Genomic DNA, 24,354 nt, shown 5'->3' with positions numbered 1-24,354 from the left:
TGGGCATTAATAGACAATCATACAAAGTTTCGTCAAAATTCGTCAAGAATTGTGCCTTCTAGAGTGTTTACGACCAATTGTGGGTGACGACAATATACGACCTTATTTCATGTGGGCGTATAAAAATAAATTTACTATTACCAGGGTTAGTTTTCTTTAAACTAAAAGAGCGTGGGTACTCTAAACGATTGTTACGAATCATAAACAGTTCTACCTTAACGAAGATATCAGCTAAGAATAGACTTTATATCGAAATATCTCGATAAGTAGTGACCTATGTCTGTCGTATAGATGCAAAAGCGCTCATATATATCTGAAACTCTCTATTTCTTAAATAAATCTATGAAGAAAAGATACTTGATCCAGGAGCATCTTACCTGTGAATGCTCGAATAAAATTTACTTAATTTCATGTAAGAATTTATCCAAACAAAGTTTACAAAATGAAATGAATGGAGTTCCCATTCCCTGTACATTTGGGAGAATTAAACCCTCCCTTTCCCGAAATCCAACACAGATACATACTGACTTGATCTCTACGTCTTACTTTTCTGCTCTGTGTGGGCAACTGAAGACGGGCAACGCCAAGCAAGGTGCAATGAGGGAAATTTTGCCAAGACAACAGCTGCTTTTTGTCGATTCTCAACTGTCGAGGGATCCTTAATGTGCACAGCCTGTAGCACACGGGTCTTGGTTTATTGTCCCACCCGAACGGCTAGACGTTTTTTGTATGTCAGCCCCTCTTACCTGCATCACTGAATCCGAATGTATTATCTAGACATTCGGTTTAAAGCTCATAGATCAGATATCACATTAAAGAAAGACAAACCCGTTTCTTATCATTTAAACTTGGACGACCATTCATTAGAAGATCTTATTCTAACCTTCATTAGCGCATATTAATTGACCTACCAGAAGATGAAACTATGAAATTCTGTCAGGCCAGGGTGGCCCATTGGATTCAGACGCTTAATAGCCACGGCCTATAGGACTGAATTTTCACCATAATGTAGTTAACGCACCTTTTGTTATCTCATTCTATACCACCAGCAAGTAAAATAGTCCATGTCCATTATGAAGGTCTACAAGAGAAATTCAACAAAAAATAATTGTCGCATATAAAAAAACAAGATGTATATGAATACCTTGTTCATAGCAAACTAAAGCCCATTAGTATATAACAATCTAATCTCTCGCCTTTGGGTGATATATTATCTTATCGTTTTTAGATCAAAAACTAAGAAAAATTCCCAGCAGTTCCAGACCATTTATTCCAAGTTGTAAATGAAGTATTTGTTCCATCCTGGGCCTGTATATTTGGGAGAATCAAACCCTCCCTTTCCCGAAATCCAACAAAGAAACATACTGACTTGATCTCTACGTCCAGGAAGGCTTTCAACAGTAACTCATTCCGGAAAACATTACCCTGGTGCATGACATAATGATAGCTGATCCACGATTGACCAGGCGACATTATTGCCAGTGTTGTTTGAGTTGGGAATGACAAAGCTCTCGACAGCGGATTTTTGGAAAAAATAAAACGCTTATATCTGAGATACATAATTTATTTTGGTAGACAACAATATCAGTTGTGGGTTCTTCATAATTAACATTTTAAATACATACATTCTGGAATTATTTGACTAAAGTTCATAGATCATACTGCTGACATGTGTTTCAGATACACAGTCCTCGTCAGAACAGCTAGTGTTGGAAAGGGGTTAACCTTTCATTAAATGACTTAAAGTTAGCTCATTGATTTAAGCTGATATCATGCTGTCTAGGCTGATGTGTTTTTGATACACAATCTTCGTCAGGATAGCAAGTTTTGAAACTGGGGCTAACTTTTCAAATCTGGTATGGTGTTTGGCGTTCGAAACAATAAATTCAGTTTGATATTTATGTTTTAGCATTTCCCGAAAGTCATGCATGCTTTGAATGAAAAACCCTAGTCTGATATTTATATTAATGTTGGCATACTTTCATAAAAACCTTAGACAAATGTGTTTCGTCGGGTATTAACTCAGATGAGTTGAAAAGACGATTGAAGTGTTGACATTTCATCTGACGTATACTTATTGCAAAGCATTCGGGTCTGGTTTTACAGGAAGATAAACATATAGCCTCGTTCAGCCCAGCTAGACGGGTACGACCCATATTAAGGGTACACCTTACTGGAGTTCTGCCGAAGGATTCGACTTCGATACAGGATGCGTCCTTCTTACAAATATCTTCACATTCTTCTCGAGTGATGTTGAATATTTCCGGGAGAACGAGCTCTGATTTGACATCAGTGGAAGGGTATTCCTTCATTACATACACACAAGTTTTCGGTGTGGGGGGGTCGGTGGCAGGGGGTACGGTAGTAGGGTCGGTGACAGGGGATGCTGAAGTAATCTCGGGAACTACAGACTCTCTTCCAGTGATTATAGGTTCCTCTTCATCTAAAAAATATAAACAGGAACTTTCAGGTTACGATGGTGAAAAAGAAACTTTGTCCTTCTCAAGTTAATATAAAGCCAGGATTGTGGGTCACTTTATACAAATAGCTTCATATGTGGCGGTAAATTTCAACCATGTAAAACAACCCTTTTTTTATATTTTTTGCGAGTTCCGTGCGTCGTGTTAAAATTTACAAGACAAAACGAAAAAATGGTTTCGTACAAGCGAGTTGATTAGCCAGTTTGCAAATCAAGTGATATCACCAATGTTTATAATCTCAAACATCTGCCTCTATCCGATCAGTATAATTTACACGATGAAACTAAGAAGCGGCGAATGACAGAATATATAAAGGCCCTTTACTTACTATTTGTTATTATAGCCGACTCTCTGAACCTTGAACACAGCCCTCTGAAGAATCGATTCATAGATTTACTCGGTAAACGCCGAATTCTGCTTGATCTTCGAGACGAACTGGAACTACCATCAACTACACTAGCCAGGACTAGGAGAAATACACCAACTAATACTAGACGAGACATGGTGATATTGGATTATCGAAGATGATTTTAACTCTGTGTTAAATTTAGATGTTAGTCAACACTGATCTTCACAAACCGATGATCACATCAGAATTCTAGCCAGTATTTATACAGATTTAGTTCAGATTGATTTTAACATTAAATCATCTAATTTCACCAACAGTTTGATAGTAAAATATCGAATTCCATATTTCATCATTATTTTATTATTCGGGGCTTCATATTATACCATTTATTTGATAGTTTTAGGGATCAAGTTTTATAGTCCTAATACAAAGTGTATCTTTATAAACAACACATGGCGTACCTGAAAACAAACAGGCAGTGGACAGGGGCTCAACCAGATGATTGGGGGTTCCCGGACTTTAGTGGGTTGGGGCCCCTCTCATTGTAATGTCCCTCTAGATAAATGGTTTGTCCCACAAAATGTGTCAGATTTGACCTAATTGTCTTGTGGGAGAACACTCTCAAACTCTAGAGCAGGGGAAGTTTGTGCTCATGTGCTTCCACAGAACTGTCGAATTCTGAATCTCAACCTCCTAAGTTTTCCGCCTGATGAGACAGTCTGCCAATTTATGAAAACTATATACCAAAATCTAAAGCTGTTTTACTAACAATTAGTACACTCTGTTTTTAATCGAATACAATTAAATTAAAATGATGACAACTCTGACCAAACAAAGTTGGACCACTCTTTATAACACACTTTTTTGAGACTCGGACTAATGACTATGCATATTTGGCATATTTCAGAAATATTTTCAGGTATAAGTTTTTTGATAATGAAAATTGTGTGTAATGCCCCTGTAAATAAATTGAATACCGATTAAAGTTCAAAGACTGATTATGGATTCACATAGAGGGATAAAGATATGAAAGTGGCGAACCTACGTTACTTATGAAAAATAAACATTTGATATATGTATTATAAATCAGCGCACCTTGTCACTTAGTTCAAAACATCTGCCTCTATTCCAACCCCTGATATTTGGAGAGTTGTCGGTTGGAGTAGAGTCAGAAGAAAAAGGCCTTGTTAAATGGGGATTTTCCCCACCTCCAAAGATGCGTTTTTCCAACAAAATATTAAATTACCTTTAAGAGGATTGTAAATTAGTGTTGGGCATCACCATAACTTTTATGTTGTCAGTATCACGTCACTCCGTGACCCCTGAACGGTGCACGCAGATGGTCGATGCGAGATCAGTTTCTTTAAAAAAAAATTTGATGGTACCGGAAACGTAACGTAAATGGTGTAGGGCATGATGGCATTACTGAACTAAAAAAATGTTCATCTTTCCAAATATATCTTGGTTTTGCAGATCCAGGCTATTTAAAAAGGTTTAAAACTCAAGCACTTGCGGGGATTCGGAAAGTTTCCATTTAACACGTTTTTTTCTGTCTCTACACCAGCCGAATCTATCCAAATAGCTATCAGAGGCTAGAATAGAGACAGATATGTTTCGTTCTACTAGTCACTTTAAGATAAAAATCATACCGTGAGATGTTATAATTTGTACTGCTACAACCATTGACGTCAATTGCAAGAAACCTACGTCAATGTAAAATTAACCTAATCGACATTTTTCTGTATTTTCAATCTTTCGTTTTGTAAGTTACTATTTTTATAAATGACGTAATTTGATGAAATTTCGTTTTGTGTTGAATTTTGAGTTAATATTTGTAGAAACTCGATTGTTTACAAGTTGGTACAAAGTAGAACAAGTTGTTACCAGGAACTGTGGGGCTAGGATTTGAAGTTTTTGAGGACATTTATAGTTTGACAGGCTGAAAGTCGAGATGAGTAGAGTAATCAGTGTCCCTCCCTTCACCTTCATTCATATTCTGAACAATGTAAGTGATTTCTTATAGATATTTTAAGTCTCGTACTTCGTCTTATCCAATGTAAATTTCCAATAACACCAGTCCAATATTTATAAGCTGGCGACTACTCTGTTTAAAATAAGGCTATAAGCATGGCATTTAATATTTTTTCTCTCATTTCACAAATTCAAAATATAATGTTTAACTGCATGCCATTTGTCTTAGATTCTAAACTCTAACCTAAGGATAAATCAAATCAATATGACCTACTTTTCCTACTTTTCCTTTAAAATCGTATTTACAAATAACTTTTCCAATGGTTGACATTTTCATTAGATTCATAAGGAAAGGAATACCTCTATTGAATTCTGTAAACATTGTCCAAAGAGCAGTAAATCTTAGCCCAGTCTAATAGTAGTTTATCTATAATTAATTATATTACTGACTGGATCGGTGTTTTTTGCCTTTCTTGGTGTTTGCTGTTATTATTTACCAGGTTTCACAAAGCTACAGTCAATATTCAATCCCTTATGTTTTTTACTGGTCGTGTAATAATACCTGACTACTTGGAGGAATATTGGACCACCTCTCACAATATTTATCTAATGTACTTTTACTTTTAATTATCATTCAAAGATTAGATGATATATATATTACTATTATTGACTGTTCTGCTCTGGTTGTTTCTTGACCTACTTTATTATTAAACCACCTTGAGGAAGTGTTAATATCTGTACTCTATATAAGAAATGAAAACAATTTATATTAAATAAATAAGAAGACTATTATAGATATACTACTCCTTTCTTTAATTTCTACAACGTTTCAATTATCAAACATAAAACAATACATATAGCAATTCTTCCAATCTGCTGAAACTTCAAATAGATCAATTGTATTGACACATTTATGAGGGGATAAGTAAGTAAGTAATTGTTTATTACAGTGACATGTGTTATGATAAGTATACATATATTACGTGCATATCAAGTATTACAAACAACCGGCCCTATGGACCTATAGGTCACTTTAATTTTGTAGCATTCTCAACAATCAATTAATGATAAATAACATTAATATAATATAATCTATATAAATACAAACATATATACACCATCATACAAGGCTTTAAATCTAAAATCTCATGACGTATGAGCCATGTTTCCAGTACCAGGCCACAGTCGAAAATACTTTGAAACAGAGAAAAATTAAATTAAATAAGGAACACTTCATGATACAAGATCCTGAATTCAAAATGACACATTTGCTGATTTCAAATAACTAAAGGTTTCAAAAACATGATTTTAAACTGTATTTATTGCCATTATACTCTCTAAATCCATTTTAAAAGGCAGATTGTCTTAGAAATATGATTGTTGTCAGCTGATACAGCTTAGTTGTAGATAAATATTCCATTTCTCTGGATGAAATTTTAATTCTTATTTGTCATTAATTAAACATAATATTCAGAAGACTTTTTCCTTTAATGATATTATGGTATATTTTTAAAGGGTTTATCTTGGGTTATCTTAACATTTGCCTGTACACAGATTGAAAAGTTTTTTTTCTCATCAAGTAGTTTGATCAAACCTTTACTAATGATGAAGACATCAGATAAAACCTCAGACAAAGTTTGGTTTTATTGATAACGTAACTTCAACCCATTTATATTTTCAGAATACCAATATCTCACAGATTGAGATTGGTCCCAAGAATTTTGCTCTGCAGACCAATGAAGTTTTAATAACAGAACCATGTCCAATGGTGAAAGTTCCACCTGGACATTATTGTATCATCCTGAATCCAATGAGGTATATTCAAGTTATTCAGATCATGGAAATAAGGTGGAAATACCACATATTGACATCATTGGAACATTTTCCTGGCTATTTTAAACTTGAAACTCTGAATTCCCTTGTGCATCATGTCATGTATTGTTGCATGATCCTTGTTGGGCTATAGTAGTATTAGTTACAAAAAAAAGTAAGTAAAATTAATTTTGATTTGATTCTATAAATTTGTTATATTTTAGTAAATATGAAGCTGGGAAGTTCTGTGAATTGAAAATGGGTCAGTCAGAAGTTAGACTGAATGGGGTAAGAATTTGTATACTTTTCATTACAAGTAATAATTCAGACCATCACAGTCAGTGAAGCATCTTATATCTTGTTGGTATTATACTTGTACCTCTTGTTCCATAGATTGAACCTGTCCAAGCAGGCATTGTTTCTATCAGTTGGATAAAATGTACAAAATAATAGTAACGTATACAACTGAATTGTCTTTTATTACTGTCTTATTATTAGAAAGGTACCGTGTATAGAATGTGGGTCATTGAGCTATAAATGGTAACATGTTAAAAAATGTTGAAACTCTGAGTACTTCGACACTCTCGCTAATCCGACATTTTTTTGCGGTTCCAATGTATGTCGGATTACGCAGAGTATACTGTAATTTAGTTCTGATGAGTTCATTTACAAATGAAGGGTTTACAGGTAAGACATGTTTTTCACTTCCAGGAACCATTTCCACTGTATCCAGGTGAATCTCTGTATGGTGCTGAGAATTTTGGTAAAACATCCAAAGATTATTCCAGTGCTATCAAGCCTCTACCAGTAATTCCTGCTAATCATGCGTTGTCTGTGACAGCCCTGGTAGACCATGATGATGGAGGTGTGGTCCGTCGTGCTGGAGATATGTGGCATATTGAAGGACCCATCACCTATATACCTACAGTCGAGGCAGTGAGTCTTTTGTCTTTTTATTTTTAAGTTTATAGTTCTGATGTTGAACAGAGCAGTCAAACCCTTTCAAAACAACAATTTTTTCAGCCAAATTTTTGAAAATTTAAGTTTTTGTTTTAAGGAGGTATTATATCTATTAAAACCTGACTGTTAAACAAGGGTTGGTTTGTTTTTAAAACATCCAAAATGCTTTAAGACAGGGAAAGGGAAAATAGAATGAAAAACAGATATTATCTGCTTCTGGGGGTTTGTTCCTAAAATTTGTATAAACATGGTGTAAATATCAAAGTAATGAAAATAATGTGGCAAACTGAACTAAATGGTTTGGATCACCTAGAATCACCCTGTCTATGTCCAGATATTTAATGAATTGTTGTATATGATAACAAGTTATATTTAAACAGGAAATAAATAAAATAGTTGAACCAGTTGTTATTAAAATGGATCAAGTTTTAAGACTATCTGCTAAACAAGACTGTATTGATAGTAGTGGCAGGTAAGTTAAACTTCCTTTTTCAATTATTACCTCTGTCCTGATGAGGATTTTATATCCAAAACATAAAATGATCTCGAAAGGTTCATTTTCAGGGTTTTTTTACTGACACAAAAGGCGATAACCAATAAATTTTTCTGTTTACATTGTCTTGCCATAGAGCAATAACTTGATTCAAAATTTCTTATCGTTTTGTAGACAATAGACTAAAGTTGTATTTGCAGGAGGAGAGTTACAGGAGAAGAATGGTACATCACAGAACAAGGCGCCTACCTACAAGGAGTTCATGAAAACTTCCTTGGACTGGAGGAAAAAATAACCCTAACCCCCGACACTGGCTATCATCTTGGTGCCACAGAAAGACTCACAGACTTTATGGGAAAACACAGGTACCAGTTGATATGCTTACATCATTTACTATGAACATAACATGGTTTCTCTTACTAAATGATTTACTACAAACATCATATTTAAAGGTTTCTCTTACTAAATGATTTACTACATACATCATATTTATTAGGTTTCTCTTACAAGGTTTCTCTCACTAAATGTTTTACTACAAACATCATATTCAAAGATTTCTCTTACTAAATGATTTACTACAAACATCATAGTTATTAGGTTACTCTTCTTAAATTGTTTACTACAGACATCATAGTTATTAAGTTTCTTTTACTACAGACATCATATTTGTTAGGTTTCTCTTACTAAATGATTAACTAAAGACATCATATTTGTTAGGTTTCTCTAACTTAATGATTTACTACAAACATCATATTTATTAGGTTTCTCTTCTTAAATAGTTTACTTCAAAAATCATAGTTATTAAGTTTCTCTTACTACAGATAATATTTGTTAGGTTTCTCTAACTAAATGATTTACTACATACATCATATTTGTTAGGTTACTCTCACTAAATGATTTACTACAAACATCATATTTATTAGGTTTCTCATCTTAAATAGTTTACTTCAAAAATCATAGTTATTAAGTTTCTCTTACTACAGACATATTTGTTAGGTTTCTCTTACTAAATGATTTACTACATACATCATATTTGTTAGGTTACTCTCACTAAATGATTTACTACAAACATCATATTTATTAGGTTTCTCTTCTTAAATTGTTTACTTCAAACATCATAGTTATTAAGTTTCTCTTACTACAAACATCATATTTGTTAGGTTTCTCTTACTTAATGATTAACTAAAGACATCATATTTATAGGTTTCTCTTACTAAATGATTTACTACAGACATCATATTTATTAGGTTTCTCTTAGTAAATGATTTACTACAGACATCATATTTGTTAGGTTTCTCTTACTAAATGATTTACTACAAACATCATATTTGTTAGATTTCCCTTACTAAATGATTAGCTAAAGACATAATATTTATTAGGTTTCTCTTACTAAATGATTTACTACAAACATCATGTTTATTAGGTTTCTCTCTCTAAATGATTTACTACAAACATCATATTTATTAGGTTTCTCTTACTAAATGATTTACTACAGACATCATATTTGTTAGGTTTCTCTTACTAAATGATTTACTACAGACATCATATTTATTAGGTTTCTCTTAGTAAATGATTTACTACAGACATCATATTTGTTAGGTTTCTCTTACTAAATGATTTACTACAAACATCATATTTGTTAGATTTCCCGTACTAAATGATTAACTACAGACATAATATTTATTAGGTTTCTCTTACTAAATGATTTACTATAGACATCATATTTATAAGGTTTCTCTTACTAAATGATTTACTACAAACATCATGTTTATTAGGTTTCTCTCTCTAAATGATTTACTACAAACATCATATTTGTTAGATTTCTCTTACTAAATGATTAACTAAAGACATAATATTTATTAGGTTTCTCTTACTGAATGATTTACTACAAACATCATATTTGTTAGATTTCCCGTACTAAATGATTAACTAAAGACATAATATTTATTAGGTTTCTCTTACTGAATGATTTACTACAAACATCATATTTGTTAGATTTCCCGTACTAAATGATTAACTAAAGACATAATATTTATTAGGTTTCTCTTACTAAATGATTTACTACAAACATCATATTTATAGGTTTATCTTACAAATGTGAGTCTGATTTGTTTGTATTTATAGATTACCTGGTGAAGCATGGTTAGTAACTGGTGAACAAACAGATCTGATAATACCTCAGATTGGTGTGGTAAGTACTACAGCATTTAAAACACTAGCTTATTCATAGGTTTAGAAAAAGGATTTTGAGTCAAGCCTTTATACTGTGTTAACTAAGTTTGTGATCTGATTCAGATAACCAGGCGAAATGCCAATGTCAAAGGACAGTATTGTATTGTTTATATTTATAGGATATATTGAGTAGAGTAGAGAAGACTGTGTTGAGTAAAGGACAGTATTGTGTTGTTTATATTTATAGGATATATTGAGAAGAGTAGAGAAGACTGTTTTGAGTAAAGGACAGTATTGTGTTGTTTATATTTATAGGATATATTGAGTAGAGTAGAGAAGACTGTGTTGAGTAAAGGACAGTATTGTGTTGTTTATATTTATAGGATATATTGAGTAGAGTAGAGAAGACTGTGTTGAGTAAAGGACAGTATTGTGTTGTTTATATTTATAGGATATATTGAGAAGGGTAGAGAAGACTGTGTTGTGTAAAGGACAGTATTGTGTTGTTTATATTTATAGGATATATCGAGAAGGGTAGAGAAGACTGTGTTGAGTAAAGGATGGTATTGTGTTGTTTATATTTATAGGATATATTGAGAAGGGTAGAGAAGACTGTGTTGAGTAAAGGACAGTATTGTGTTGTTTATATTTATAGGATATATTGAGAAGGGTAGAGAAGCCTGTGTTGAGTAAAGGACAGTATTGTGTTGTTATATTTATAGGATATATTGAGTAGAGTAGAGAAGACTGTGTTGAGCAAAGGACAGTATTGTGTTGTTTATATTTATAGGAGATATTGAGAAGGGTAGTGTGCCATTAATTTATTGGTTTATTTAATTAATTTAGTAATGTTTTTTGTGTCATAATGACATCAGTGATGGTTGGATATATTGAAGAACAATCACTGGTTCTGTACAGATTGTCTATAACTGAAATATTTCAAGTTAACAAGAGAGATGCTTGTTTGCTTACCTATATTATTATTGTTCCAGGAGAGAAACTAGAGAGTGGAATACAGAATACGAGAATATTATCAGCTGATGAAACTCTAGTACTACAGGCAATAGAGGACTTTACAGATGATCTGGAGGAAGGTTTGTTTTCACAATGACATGAATTATTAACATTTAAGTCCTTTGTGGCACACAATGTCAAACTATTAACTTCTTCTTATAGTGTTTGGTAATAGCTTGACATTGTATAGTGTTTGGTAATAGCTTGACATTGTATAGGGTTTGGTAATAGCTTGACATTGTATAGGGTTTGGTAATAGGTTGATATTGTATAGGGTTTGGTAATAGCTTGACATTGTATAGGGTTTGGTAAAAGCTTGATATTGTATAGGGTTTGGTAATAGCTTGATATTGTATAGGGTTTGGTAAAAGCTTGATATTGTATAGGGTTTGGTAATAGCTTGATATTGTATAGGGTTTGGTAATAGCTTGATATTGTATAGGGTTTGGTAATAGCTTGATATTGTATAGGGTTTGGTAAAAGCTTGATATTGTATAGGGTTTGGTAATAGCTTGACATTGTATAGGGTTTGGTAATAGCTTGACATTGTATAGGGTTTGGTAATAGCTTGACATTGTATAGGGTTTGGTAATGGTTTGATATTGTATAGGGTTTGGTAATAGGTTGATATTGTATAGGGTTTGGTAATAGGTTGATATTGTATAGTGTTTGGTAATAGCTTGACATTGTATAGTGTTTGGTAATAGCTTGACATTGTATAGTGTTTGGTAATAGCTTGACATTGTATAGTGTTTGGTAATAGCTTGACATTGTATAGTGTTTGGTAATAGCTTGATATTGTAAAGATCTGTGGTAAACATAAATATTTTTTGTTCTTCTATTTAAGTTTAATGATGATGTTGTGACAATCCTTAGTAATAATCATAATAGTTGTGTTTTCAGAGGAAGTAATAAGAAAGGCTGGAGATAGATGGATGATAACGGGACCATTAGAATATATTCCACCGATACACGTTAAAATACTGTCACAGAGGTAAGATTCGTACCAAATAGAAAATATACAGAGGACTGAGAGAGGCAGATTGTAGTCTAATTTATCTGACTTGTAAACCAAATGAGCACCATTTCTTACAATATTTAAGATGAAAGAAAACCAGTATGGCTTATTGCGTTAATGCTGGGCAAAAAATCTGAAGTATTTTGTAAACCTGTGTTAAAATGAATTATTATATGCTTAGGAGTAAACATAGAATTTACTTGAGCCAGCTGCCAGTTATTATTTAAGTATTTATATGTTCTGCATTGATTTTAATTACGGTAAAACCCATCAACAAACCTATAGGATTTAACACTGTATAACAGTATCATTCTACAGTATTCCATTGTTATTTTTTCAAGAGTGGCAGTACCGTTAAGTAAGAATGAAGGTATTTATATACAGAATATTAGAACTGGTGAAGTAAGGTCTGTGATGGGACAGTGTTCCTATATGTTACAAGAATGGGAGGAACTCTGGGCTAAAATACTTTCAGATGATGTTGAGGAATTGTTAAGGTAGGTTGTGTTTCCTTGATTAATTCAGCTCATCTTACCCTGTATAATATTCTTAGATCTTGCATTGGTCAAAATAGAAAACTTTTATTTTATGGAAAAAACCCCAAAACATAGTTCTCTATCAGAAATTCAAAAAATATCCCAAATTTTAAAATGATAATATATGAGCAATTCACCAGTTTCACCATATCACATATAAATATAGTAAAGTTTCAACAGAGTTTTTTACTTAAACACAAGACTAATATTAGAATTGAACTCTGTTTATGTATTTAGAATTATTTATATATTTTTAGACAAGGTGGTGGCAGCGGATCTGGTGAGATTCGTAAATTAGCTTATTACGAACAGTCCATAGATCCTAAAATATTACAGGTAAGTTATCGTCATTTAGGGGCATCTTTACTGAATCATTTAGTTTTGTTCACTTCAACAAACAGTTCTTACTGGAAACTTCTTTTGCTCAGGAAGTTAAAAGCTACCATAATCACTGGAAGGTCTGTAATAATATGTTTTATAATTTAGATGGAAGCTGCACTGACTTAATAAGCAAGTTGTTTGCTTGATGAAATTGAGATCTGGGGTTGGATATCATCTTGAGTCATATTTTAAGATTATTTAACCCACCTCTCCTAGTATTCTTACTGTCAATTTTTATTATAGGTGGTTTTTTTTCTGAAATTGAACACAAGATTCCAAGTCATCTAATTACGTATAAACATTACTTTTTTTTTTCTCTCGCAATGATTTATAGGGAAGAAATAAAACAAGAGTTGTTACATATCGTTGCCCTGGTAATACTGCTGTACAGGTAATATTTATTATTGTTTTTTATATGTCACCACATCCTCCATAAAATTAGAAAATAAATACACCATATTTAAACTAAATATAACATAATTTACTAATTTACACTAATACAAAATACACGGCAGAACTAGACTTCAGATTATAGGTTATTGAAACATTGTGTTTTATAGGTTTATAACTATCAGAAGAAGACAGCTAGAGTTATATTTGGACCAGATTTAGTTATTCTTGGCCCTCATGAAAACTTCAATGTCCTGTCTTTAAGTGGTGAGTTGATAGAATTATATTTCTTATAAGTATTCGGGATGCTGTGAGGTATGTAACATGGTTCTTGTTCTTGACACAGTTAATCTGAACTAAATTCTTCAAATAGTGTACATGTAAGTGAACTTAGGCAGGTGGTATGGACTGGCTTTTTGCATCATGAAAAAGATATTATTCTTTGCACTTCACCTTTGTATATCATTGAATTCTAAGAACTGTTATAAGGTATGTAAGGTATGTGTTTTGTTATAAATGTTTCTGTAGATTTCCTGAAAGTGATTTCTGCTTGTATTCCAGCTGGTAAACCTAAAGTACCAAATGCATTAAAGTCATTATGTCTGCTGTTAGGTCCTGATTTTATTACAGACATTATAGAGGTAGGTCATTAATATTCATCATCAGTCTATGAATATTCATTTCAAATTATAATTGTATGGTCCAATGGTATTTTTATAAATTTAACTATTTTTTTTTTTTTCAGGTTGAAACTTCAGATCATGCCAGATTACAAATAAAAATAGCTTTTAATAATTATTTTGAGGTATGTTGGGATTTTAATATTTATGTTGTTTTAGTTTATCTTGAATAGGTCTATATTGTACGTATAATGAGCAATTCAAGGTCACGTGTGCTCCAGGCTGTGAATATTAGATGGAACCAGAGATCACTGTGTTTAAAATCTATTTAGAAATTCTCTGATCTGAATTGTTTCAGATAGCCTCCTTATGACAATGTATAATTTAACCTCCACTGATCTTCAGTAATTAATTCAAGTTTATATCACAATGTGTTGGACGTTAGGTTTGTTTTGAAGTTTGTTTGAAATATATTTTAGATTGATTCTGAACATGAAGAGAAAATATTTGCTGTTCCTGATTTTATTGGTTTTGCTTGTAACCAAATAGGTATGTGTTTTTTTTTATTTGATTTTAAACAACATTCTATACACAAACAATATGATCTTATCACAATTTGTGAACATTAGAAAATCAGCATCTAAAACCTCCATTTCTTAAACTTCTTGTAGAGCTTCTTTTTATGAATTAAAATTACAATAGCCATATATTATCAATATTGTTATTTCATTGTTATTTTACTGTTATTTTATTGTTATTATATTGTTATTCTATTGTTATTGTTATTTTATTGTTATTCTATTGTTATTGTTATTCTATTGTTATTTTACTGTTATGTTATTGTTATTTTACTGTCATTCTATTGTTATTTCATTGTTATTTTACTGTTATTTTATTGTTATTTCATTGTTATTTTACTGTTATTCTATTGTTATTCTATTGTTATTGTTATTCTACTGTAATGTTATTGTTATTCTTTTGTTATTCTATTGTTATTCTTTTGTTATTTTACTGTTATTGTTATTCTATTGTTATTTTGTTGTTATTTTACTGTTATTCTATTGTTATTTTATTGTTATTTTATTGTTATTTATTCTATTTCAGGAGGGAAAATAAGAGGCGCTATAGCACAAGTTCCATTTGATAAATTTCATCGTAATTCTCTGCAAGTTATACAGTATGCTGTTTTTGGTGTTAATAGTTCTAAATTACAATTTGACGTCAATAATCTGGTAGGTTCAAATTTTTTTTTTTACTATATTATTTCTACTTTCACTTTATATTCAGGTATACATTTGAAGCGGGGGGATTCGCAGTCCTTATTTGTTACACAGTGATGGTGAATTTGGCTGACCAAATTAAAACATTTCATTATATTTACAGGTAATAACAAGTTTAGATGTTCAATCTATTGAACCTGTTGATAGAAAGATGAGAGATTCACTGAGTAAATCAGTTCAAATGGCTATAGAAATATCTACTAGGTACGACTATTTTATCCTAAAAAGGGCTTGCCGAATAATAATGATATTCATACAATAACTTTAGTAAACTTCTGGGACCTTATTCTTAAAACTTCAAACAGATGTCAATCATAGATATTGATTTCAAATTGAGTTAATTATCCAATCAGATTACTGAATTTTCGTAAAAATACAGAATAAGATACAGATATTTTGTTTTATGGTAAAGACATGTACTTCAGAGATATTTCTTGGTTTTGTTTTCAAGTTCTGTGGAGGCAGCAGCATCACACGAAGCTCAACGAAACGAACAAATCGCTAAGGGCAACCTAGAACGTCAGAAACTGGCTAATGAACGTAACTCAGAAAGGGAGAGAACAAAGTTATTAGAATTATGTGCAATGACAGCAGCTGTTGAATCAACTGGGCAGGCGAAAGCTGAAGCCCAGGCCAACGCTGAGAAAACTCTGATAGAATGTCACAGTGAAATTGAAGGTAGGTAGAAAAAGATTGAAAGAAAGAAAAGGATTCCAGCTGGTACTTGACAAACTTATAGGGATTGATCTTTCCTGGATTATCCTTACTTATTTACAACTGGAACTAGAATCATAAGTAAAGACTTCTTCAAGGTTTAATTGATCAAGTAAAATCTTTAGATATAATCATGGTTACCTGAATGGGTCCATCACGGATATTTCTTAAATTAAGTGGTAGTATCGATTTGCAAATTCCAATTTTCAGACAGATGCCTGTGATTTTATGATTACATTTAAACAATGCATTTTATGATGTAGCTATCACAGATTTTGATTGATTTGAAAGAATGTAATGATATATGTTAATTAAAGTTACACATGATATTTTGTTTTATATTACAGCTGCTAAATTAAAAGCGGAGGCAATGACAATAGAACATAATGCAAAACTTCTATCTCAAATACAGGTTAGTTAGATATATAAATATTACTGATAATATTCTTCATCTTCGAGACTAACTCCAGAATGAACTCATTGCAAACTGATTACATTGTAGATCTAGATGTTTTGTTTCTTTGATTATTGACAGTTTATTACACTGGTCATCTTTAATCTCATGAATTCTTTTTGAAATCTCGTTTAGTTAAAATTTGCCCAATAGCATCAAACATTGTCATATCTTATGCTTCTGTTTTATTTCATTTAATTCATACCACTTATTTTATTTTTATAGATGAGAAGATATGAAATAGATTATTTAATTCTCTCTATATGATTCTATAGATGAGAAGATATGAAATAGATTATTTAATTCTCTCTATTTGATTCTATAGATGAGAAGATATGAAATAGATTATTTAATTCTCTCTATTTGATTCTATTGATGAGAAGATATGAAATAGATTATTTAATTCTCTCTATTTGATTCTATAGATGAGAAGATATGAAATAGAATATTTAGTTCTCTCTATTTGATTCTATAGATGAGAAGATATGAAATAGATTATTTAATTCTCTCTATTTGATTCTATTGATGAGAAGATATGAAATAGATTATTTAATTCTCTCTATTTGATTCTATAGATGAGAAGATATGAAATAGATTATTTAATTCTCTCTATATGATTCTATAGATGAGAAGATATGAAATAGATTATTTAATTCTCTATATATGATTCTATTGATGAGAAGATATGAAATAGATTATTTAATTCTCTCTATTTATTTCTATAGATGAGAAGATATGAAATAGATTATTTAATTCTCTCTATTTGATTCTATAGATGAGAAGATATGAAATAGATTATTTAATTCTCTCTATATGATTCTATAGATGAGAAGATATGAAATAGATTATTTAATTCTCTCTATATGATTCTATAGATGAGAAGATATGAAATAGATTATTTAAGGAAAGAAAATGAACTGGAATTAAACAGAACTAAGAGAATGGCAGCCATTGAGGTGAGTTATTAGGCAGTTATTTATTTGACTCTATTTTCCAGACATGACCGGCAGGGCAGCTCAAATGACCGAGGATGAATATCCTTTGCCGGACATCAGTGTAGGTTAGTCATTCAATGTCACTGTGTCACCTTTATTTATTGACACAGCTTGCAATGGACTGTCTTGTGTGTTTGAAAATAAGGGTAGCTGTAATTCACTTTTCCTGCATCATATAGACCTATAATAGGCCTTTCATAAATAATTTACATAGCTTAAGGCTTATTTAAAAGAAAAAAGATAAAAAAAAGAAAAAAAACCAATTTGGATGTTATAATTCACAAATTTATTAAGGCCAATCTCCAGATTTTTTAAGGCAAATCTCCAGTTAATGAACACAACAGGGTTGAAATGTATGATTTTTGTTGAGAGTATTTGTAATTACCACAATATTATTTTGTATTTTAGATCAATAACTTTGAAAATAAAGTAAATGCTCTGGGAGTAGAAACATTAAAGGCCATGGCACGAGCTGGACCAGAAACCAAGGTAGGATAATTATTTATATTTTAACAAAACAAAAAATCGGCGTAAGCATTGTATGAACTTTAACTAAGCTCTCTATTGGGGGATTGACGAAAGAATTCATCTATATTGGGATAGATTCCAAAATATTACTGTTAATAATAATCACTTTATTATCGTAAGAAATTAGGTTAAAAAGCCTTTCTTGCATTTCACCTAACTTCTGTTGTATCACTATATCACAGTGTTTAGCCTATTCAAGCCATATCCCTACAAACATGCATTCTACTTTCATATATTTTGGCTACACCAATCCCTTTTATTTTATGATTTCACGTATATTATGAAATCCTTCAGCTGCTTCAGTTTAATCTGATGTTAACTGATGATGTTTTGATTTTATTTCAGATTAAACTGCTACAGAGTGTTGGTTTAGAGAGTATGTTGGTAACCGATGGCAACAATCCCATCAACCTCTTCAATACCAGTAATGGATTGATTGGTGCCAGTCAAACGAGTTAAACAGAATTTTAAAAAAACACAAGTTTTCGAAAACAGAACAGTGGCTTTCTGATAACTATTGTTTGTAGTTCACCTGCCATTGTTGTAGTTGCATCATTATTTGTTATTATTAACAATAGCATTTACATTAATAAACCCCCTACCTTTTTCATACATTTAACAAATCTTTTAGACAGTTGTCAGAAATACTGGTACTCTTTATATTTTTAAAATGTGATTTAGTCAAAGAAACTTATATTATATAAGCTATTTCAGTGAAATGAATGTAACTTTATTTTTATTTATATCATTCTTCTTTAACCCTTTGAACACTGAGTGTGATGAAAAAAAAAACATGATATACCCTGAACTGCAAGTTATAAGACTTCAAGTGTATTATATTAACATTATGTCATGTCACTTGGTAACAATGGCTCCCTCAGCCTGGGTATATAACTTGTAAATATTAAAACAAAAACCCAAAAAAACATGTTGTTATTCAGAGTTTCACTCTATACGATCTTCAGCCTGACCTATTTCAGCCTGCGTCCCTACTGGACTATTTGGACAAGTAGAACTTATTCTCATGAATATTTAGCTGGTAAAACCACCGCTACTGTTGGAAGGGTTAAAGGCCATATAATTATGTAGCTGTTAGAGCCACTGCTAGTGTTGAATGGGTTAATGTTTTTTTTATATATAAATTACTAACCTTTAAAGTAGAAATGTGATTGAAATTTCCTGTGATAATTGTTCTTCATTAGATTCTAATATTATTTGTGTTGTAAAATGTTGGAAATATTTTATTCAAACATTTTTTTACCTACATTTATATCAGTTTTTTCAGTTAACTTGAATATAAAAATAGAATTAAAATAAGTTTTTATATTTGAAGTGATTATTCAATCTTTGTGCAGTTGTAGTTCTTCTGAAGACCCAAACCTACCCCTAAAAATAGTCAACCATGGCATTTAATGACAAGGGTTTTTGTAGAGACCCCCTTCACTATTAATTAATCACATCATTTTTACATTGGAAAAGAATTATTACCCTTGATAATACTGTAGCTATACTTGGGCTCCTCACCAAAGGATTTATAGAAACGCCATTGCAACACAATCATGTAAGATTAAGCATCATCATTGCCAAGAAAGCACTATATAAATAAACCCATCAGCCATATTAAACAGACACATTGGCAAACAGGGTATACACCTTCTGTTATAAAAGTACCTCTCAATAATATAACCATGAAACACAGGTCAGACCACCCCATGCAGTGTGCAATGACTAACTATATTGGGTGTCTCAAAAAATACAAGTTGGACAACGATATCTTGAAGTATATCTGTGAGAATTTTGAAAGAGATCAGTTTACCCCCAGCTGAGATACTACCCGTCGAACTTTGGTACGTTTTTATTGAGACACACGATGTATTAGTTCTGGAATAAAAGTAGATAGCAAGAGTGTTGTTGATAGAAACTGTAAACTGATATTTGTATGGGCAAGAGGGTCGTTGATTTGGCTTAATTTGCCAGACAACAATGATTAAATTCACTCCTGTTTATAGTACTGGTAATATCATTTTATTCAGACACACATAATAACTACTGTTATATTTAACAACTGGATGACCAGAAAAATCATTAACAAACAGACCTTAAAATACATTCTCTGTCATTAATATTGTAGCAAATACTAATATCTGTTCAGTACTGGAAGTGTAATATCATAACTTTGAATAATAAAACTTATTCTGGTTCGCACATTGTTCATAACTTTGTATAATTTTCACCTTCCTGAAGTTCATAATAAATAATTTAACAAAATAATGTTTTTCTTACTGTTTAAATAGATAGTAAAGAGGTTTTTAAAACTTGTTATGTATATCAGGGACACTGATATCATCAAATTGGCCAATTTTCAGCTAGTTATTGGAGGTTCCTGCCATTCAACTCAAACTAAGCGCTTTATGATGTTGCTATCGCAAGGGCCCTTAGATATCACTAACAGCTTCCACAATATTGACATATTTTTTTTTTTAGAATGCTTATTAGTTTCTTGACTTTTTGGTATAAATAAATCAGCAATTCCCAACAGCAGTCTAGCAATCAGTAATCAGATTTATAGAACAAAGTTTTCAACAACAAAAATTCAATTTTTTTATGCATGCACAGCCATTTTATTTCTTGAATTTATGCCATTAAACAGGTTAAATGCATACAAATTGGCACATCTACATTCAAAGAGATGTGATCAGTTGATTCCCACAATCTCAGAATGGTCTAAAGTGTTTCTATAGAGTTTCCAGAAAATAATGCCCCTAGACATTATATAAAATTCTATCCAACATGAGATATTTAAGCGTATTGAGACAAAGATGTTCCACTTGTTCTTTGATTGTTATGAATTGAAGCGTTATTGTTATTATTTCCTTCTGATGTTGTTGAAGATTTGTTATCCTTTCGATTGTTATCCGAGGCTGAGTAATTGTTATTGTTATTAATATTGTTTCGACAAGGTATATAACTGGGCCGATATCCTGTTTTCATTTTCTTGTTCATGTTTATCGCAGATTTATGAAGCCTCTCGACAAAATCAGGTACACCTGAAATATAAGATTATGATAATTACGGATAAAAATTAACGTTTTATCTCATAACAGTGACAAAAATAACTGATAATGGACCTCATCTTCTATCTTGTAACATTGCAGATATTCATATTTGACAAGAACATAAGACTCCAGGTTTAAGAGTGAAACAACTCGCTGAACAAGATTGGATGCTTAATTATGACTAATACAAATGACAGGATAAAATTAATACAGATTTGAACCCACAGCGCTAATAGATTTAGAAAGTAAAAGTAGAGGATACCTGATGAAGCCAACCAGTTGTAGCAGAATGAAGGAAAGGCTGACTGAGGATCATCAAAATAAGTTAAAATATAATCAAAACCATTCTGAAAGAAATAAACTGACAGCATAAGTTCCGTGGAGAAAAAATATTTCAAAAGTAAAAATTAATTTGCATGTTACCTTTTGTTACTATAAACAATATTTCTTTAATGAAGTTTTCTGTTTTAAACGTGTTTTTTCGGTCATTTTGGAATTAATTTATATTTTTATGAAATTTGTTAATTCTCGTAATATTGGGTCTATATTAAAAAGTCACAAGTTTTTGGCACTGTCTATAATGCACAACCCCCAGCTTGGCCAGCTCTTCTAGGGTAAAAATGTCACAGAGCACAAATATAACATGGTAAATTAACACAATGTATAAAATGCGTATTTCTTACCTCATCACAAGAAGAATGAGGTTTTATAACCATTTGAGATAGATATTGTTTAACTCGGACATATTCCTTGGTGATTGGAATATCTTGATGTTCTATAGCCTTCGCGTTTACTACTAATACATTTCTCTTGGTATCTTCCTGTTAAAATAAACAACATTAATGAGATATATAGAATTGTCTAATTTTTCACATCCTAGTTGAGCACAATTTCAGTTATGTGTAGGATTTTTCAGAGTAAATTATGGGGTATGGTTTGTCTGCAATCAAAGAAGAATCAATTGTCTACATGTACAAATCTAAAATTTGAATCGGAAAGGATGAAAGATTTGCAAAGTTGACAAACTAATACCCAATAAACAAACATTGGCTTTGTGAACTCTCTAAAAGAGATACAGAGTCCAAAAAAAGTCTAACGCTTGTTAGTGAAAGAGTTTTAGTGTTGAAAACTTGACTACCGTCAAATATACACGGGTAATCCCGATTTTAATGGGAAAAGGAAGGGGTGCGCATTATATTCGGAAATATACGGTACCCTTGTTACAGCGAGAATATCTCAGTTTTATTTCTTACCTTATATCTCCTAACATAAAGATACTCTCTGTTATACATCGGATACTATAAATATAAAATATAGTAATCTAATAATTATAGCTAGAAATAAAAATAGTAACATCTTGTCCCTAAATTAAATTTGTCATGCCTTCTAGTGATTAGGTGCTGTGGGTTTGAAACCTTCTCAAAGTTAGAAATAATCTGTGCTACGGTCATTGTTTTCAATAGTTATTCTGTGTGGGTTTTCAACCCATTATTTCTATATAAAATTGAATAATTACAGGCTTAGTCTATGTCTAAAATAAAATATCATAAATAAAGCTCTTTACATATTTTACATTATCATTATTAAGATGTAAACTTATTTATTTTATACAGGAACACTTCCCACTCAGAATGGTCAAAACTTCGTCCAAAAATATTTTCCATCAGTGGACAATGAGGGAAATACTTACCGGGTATTTGGTTAACCAGTGTACTATCTCTGAGCCTGTTTCTTTATGTTTATCTATAATATCAATACTGAGCGCCATATTCTCCCATTCCTGCCAGAAATCTAGATCCACCTGAAATTTTGAAAATATTTTATGACTTGGTAAGAAATAAAACAGGTAAGTTAGTCACTTAAATCAGACAAAAAGATAGACTTGCAAAGCTTAAATTAGAAAGCTAGGCAAGGTGAAATACGCCCACCAGCAGCTTTGATTGCGAGTAGAAATCATACAAATCTAAGTTTGTAAATAAATCAGGTCAGTTAGTTAATCACTACAATTAGAAAACCAAAACCAAAATGTCTTTTAGGCTGTTAGGCTATGCAGTATGCAAATTCATTTGAAGGAATGCCATAATAACAAAACAATCAAGAATGGTGAACAGCCCTTTATCCCTTACACCATTATTGAACTCTTCAATGAACAAACTTTAATCAAAATACTACCAAGGTGAGAAGAGATGGAGCATATTGCCTGATGCGATGTCCAGAGTCAAGAGACCCAAATTACCAATGAGAATTGTATTAATGATTTTACCGTACCTGAACATTAAAGAAAGCTCGAGCTGGAACATCATCATACGTACCATACACTATAACAGATAATAAACATAACTGATATTCAGTATATATAATCTATGCAGTGTACAATCAGGGACACTTTCCTTGCAATGATAGATATAACAATTTTTCAAAAAGGCTTTTTTCAATATTGAGGATTTGGTTGCTTGCCCCATCCTAAAGACTAGACCATGTCAATTCATCTGTAGATACTATACTCATATCAAAGATGAAGTGCAGTTATCAGTTGACCTATATTTGATAAGAGTTGACCTCCTGGTCATTGAGTAAGCTTGTGTATTCTAATCACCAATCAATTTTCTACAAAGGGTAAGTTGTCAATGTTTGATTTTCGTGCCAAAATGAGATAACATATAGATATTTGAAATTGAGATTTTAGTACATTACCCTAACAATTTGCACCATTCCAATTTTCATTCCAACGTCGCTGTCTGTGGTTCTTGCAATTAGAGATATAGATATAGATATCAATAGTAGCTTCTGGTAGTTCCCTCTGGTGCGCATTAGTGGAACTGCAAGAACCACAGACATCTGAATGAAAATTGAAATGGTGCAAATTGAAAAAATTTAGAACACTTCTTTATAATCCCTTTAACAAATCTTAAATTATAGATTTTCAATATGTTTCAAAAGTACCTCTATATTCATATAAATGACTATTTTCTTCAATAGGTTTCCTCCAAACTTTTAAATGTTTTTTATCAATGACTGATTCCCAGCCACCAGGTAAATTTTTATTTTTATCTTTCGAACTATTTGCTTGATTCACAAACTTCGAAACTTCTTCCATCTCATCTATACACCTAAAAATATGAGATAATTAA

The 24,354-nt window shown here is 31.7% G+C and overlaps 3 protein-coding genes across 3 annotated transcripts; 1 reads left to right on the top strand and 2 right to left on the bottom strand.

Moving 5' to 3' along the window:
* Positions 1-1,549: 1,549 nt before the first annotated feature.
* On the bottom strand, positions 1,550-3,051 carry LOTGIDRAFT_233800 (hypothetical protein). Its single transcript, XM_009060676.1, has 2 exons — positions 2,809-3,051; positions 1,550-2,443 (listed from the first exon to the last, which is right to left on the bottom strand). The coding sequence occupies exons 1-2, from the start codon at positions 2,981-2,983 to the stop codon at positions 1,965-1,967; spliced, it is 654 nt and encodes a 217-aa protein (XP_009058924.1). The 5' UTR covers positions 2,984-3,051; the 3' UTR covers positions 1,550-1,964.
* A 1,729-nt stretch (positions 3,052-4,780) lies between these two features.
* On the top strand, positions 4,781-18,626 carry LOTGIDRAFT_123412 (hypothetical protein; the record flags this gene model as incomplete). Its single annotated transcript, XM_009060675.1, has 23 exons — positions 4,781-4,834; positions 6,482-6,648; positions 6,837-6,900; positions 7,324-7,548; positions 7,953-8,044; positions 8,266-8,430; positions 10,190-10,251; positions 11,134-11,331; positions 12,143-12,245; positions 12,611-12,766; positions 13,078-13,141; positions 13,521-13,577; positions 13,747-13,843; positions 14,138-14,217; positions 14,322-14,381; positions 14,676-14,745; positions 15,301-15,428; positions 15,580-15,680; positions 15,928-16,154; positions 16,538-16,602; positions 17,520-17,600; positions 18,048-18,128; positions 18,513-18,626. The coding sequence occupies 23 exons, from the start codon at positions 4,781-4,783 to the stop codon at positions 18,624-18,626; spliced, it is 2,511 nt and encodes an 836-aa protein (XP_009058923.1).
* Positions 18,627-21,152: 2,526 nt separating this feature from the next.
* Positions 21,153-24,275, bottom strand: LOTGIDRAFT_84508 (hypothetical protein; the record flags this gene model as incomplete). Its single annotated transcript, XM_009060664.1, has 7 exons — positions 21,153-21,214; positions 21,486-21,570; positions 21,907-22,044; positions 22,477-22,521; positions 22,914-23,024; positions 23,492-23,541; positions 24,167-24,275. Coding segments are annotated over 7 exons (600 nt in total), but the record flags the coding sequence as incomplete, so codon positions are not given.
* Between the last annotated feature and the right edge of the window lie 79 nt (positions 24,276-24,354).

This window comes from Lottia gigantea, assembly GCF_000327385.1.
Source record: "Lottia gigantea unplaced genomic scaffold LOTGIsca_44, whole genome shotgun sequence".
Taxonomy (NCBI): Eukaryota; Metazoa; Mollusca; class Gastropoda; family Lottiidae; genus Lottia; species Lottia gigantea.
This window is presented reverse-complemented; position numbering and strand designations above follow the sequence as displayed.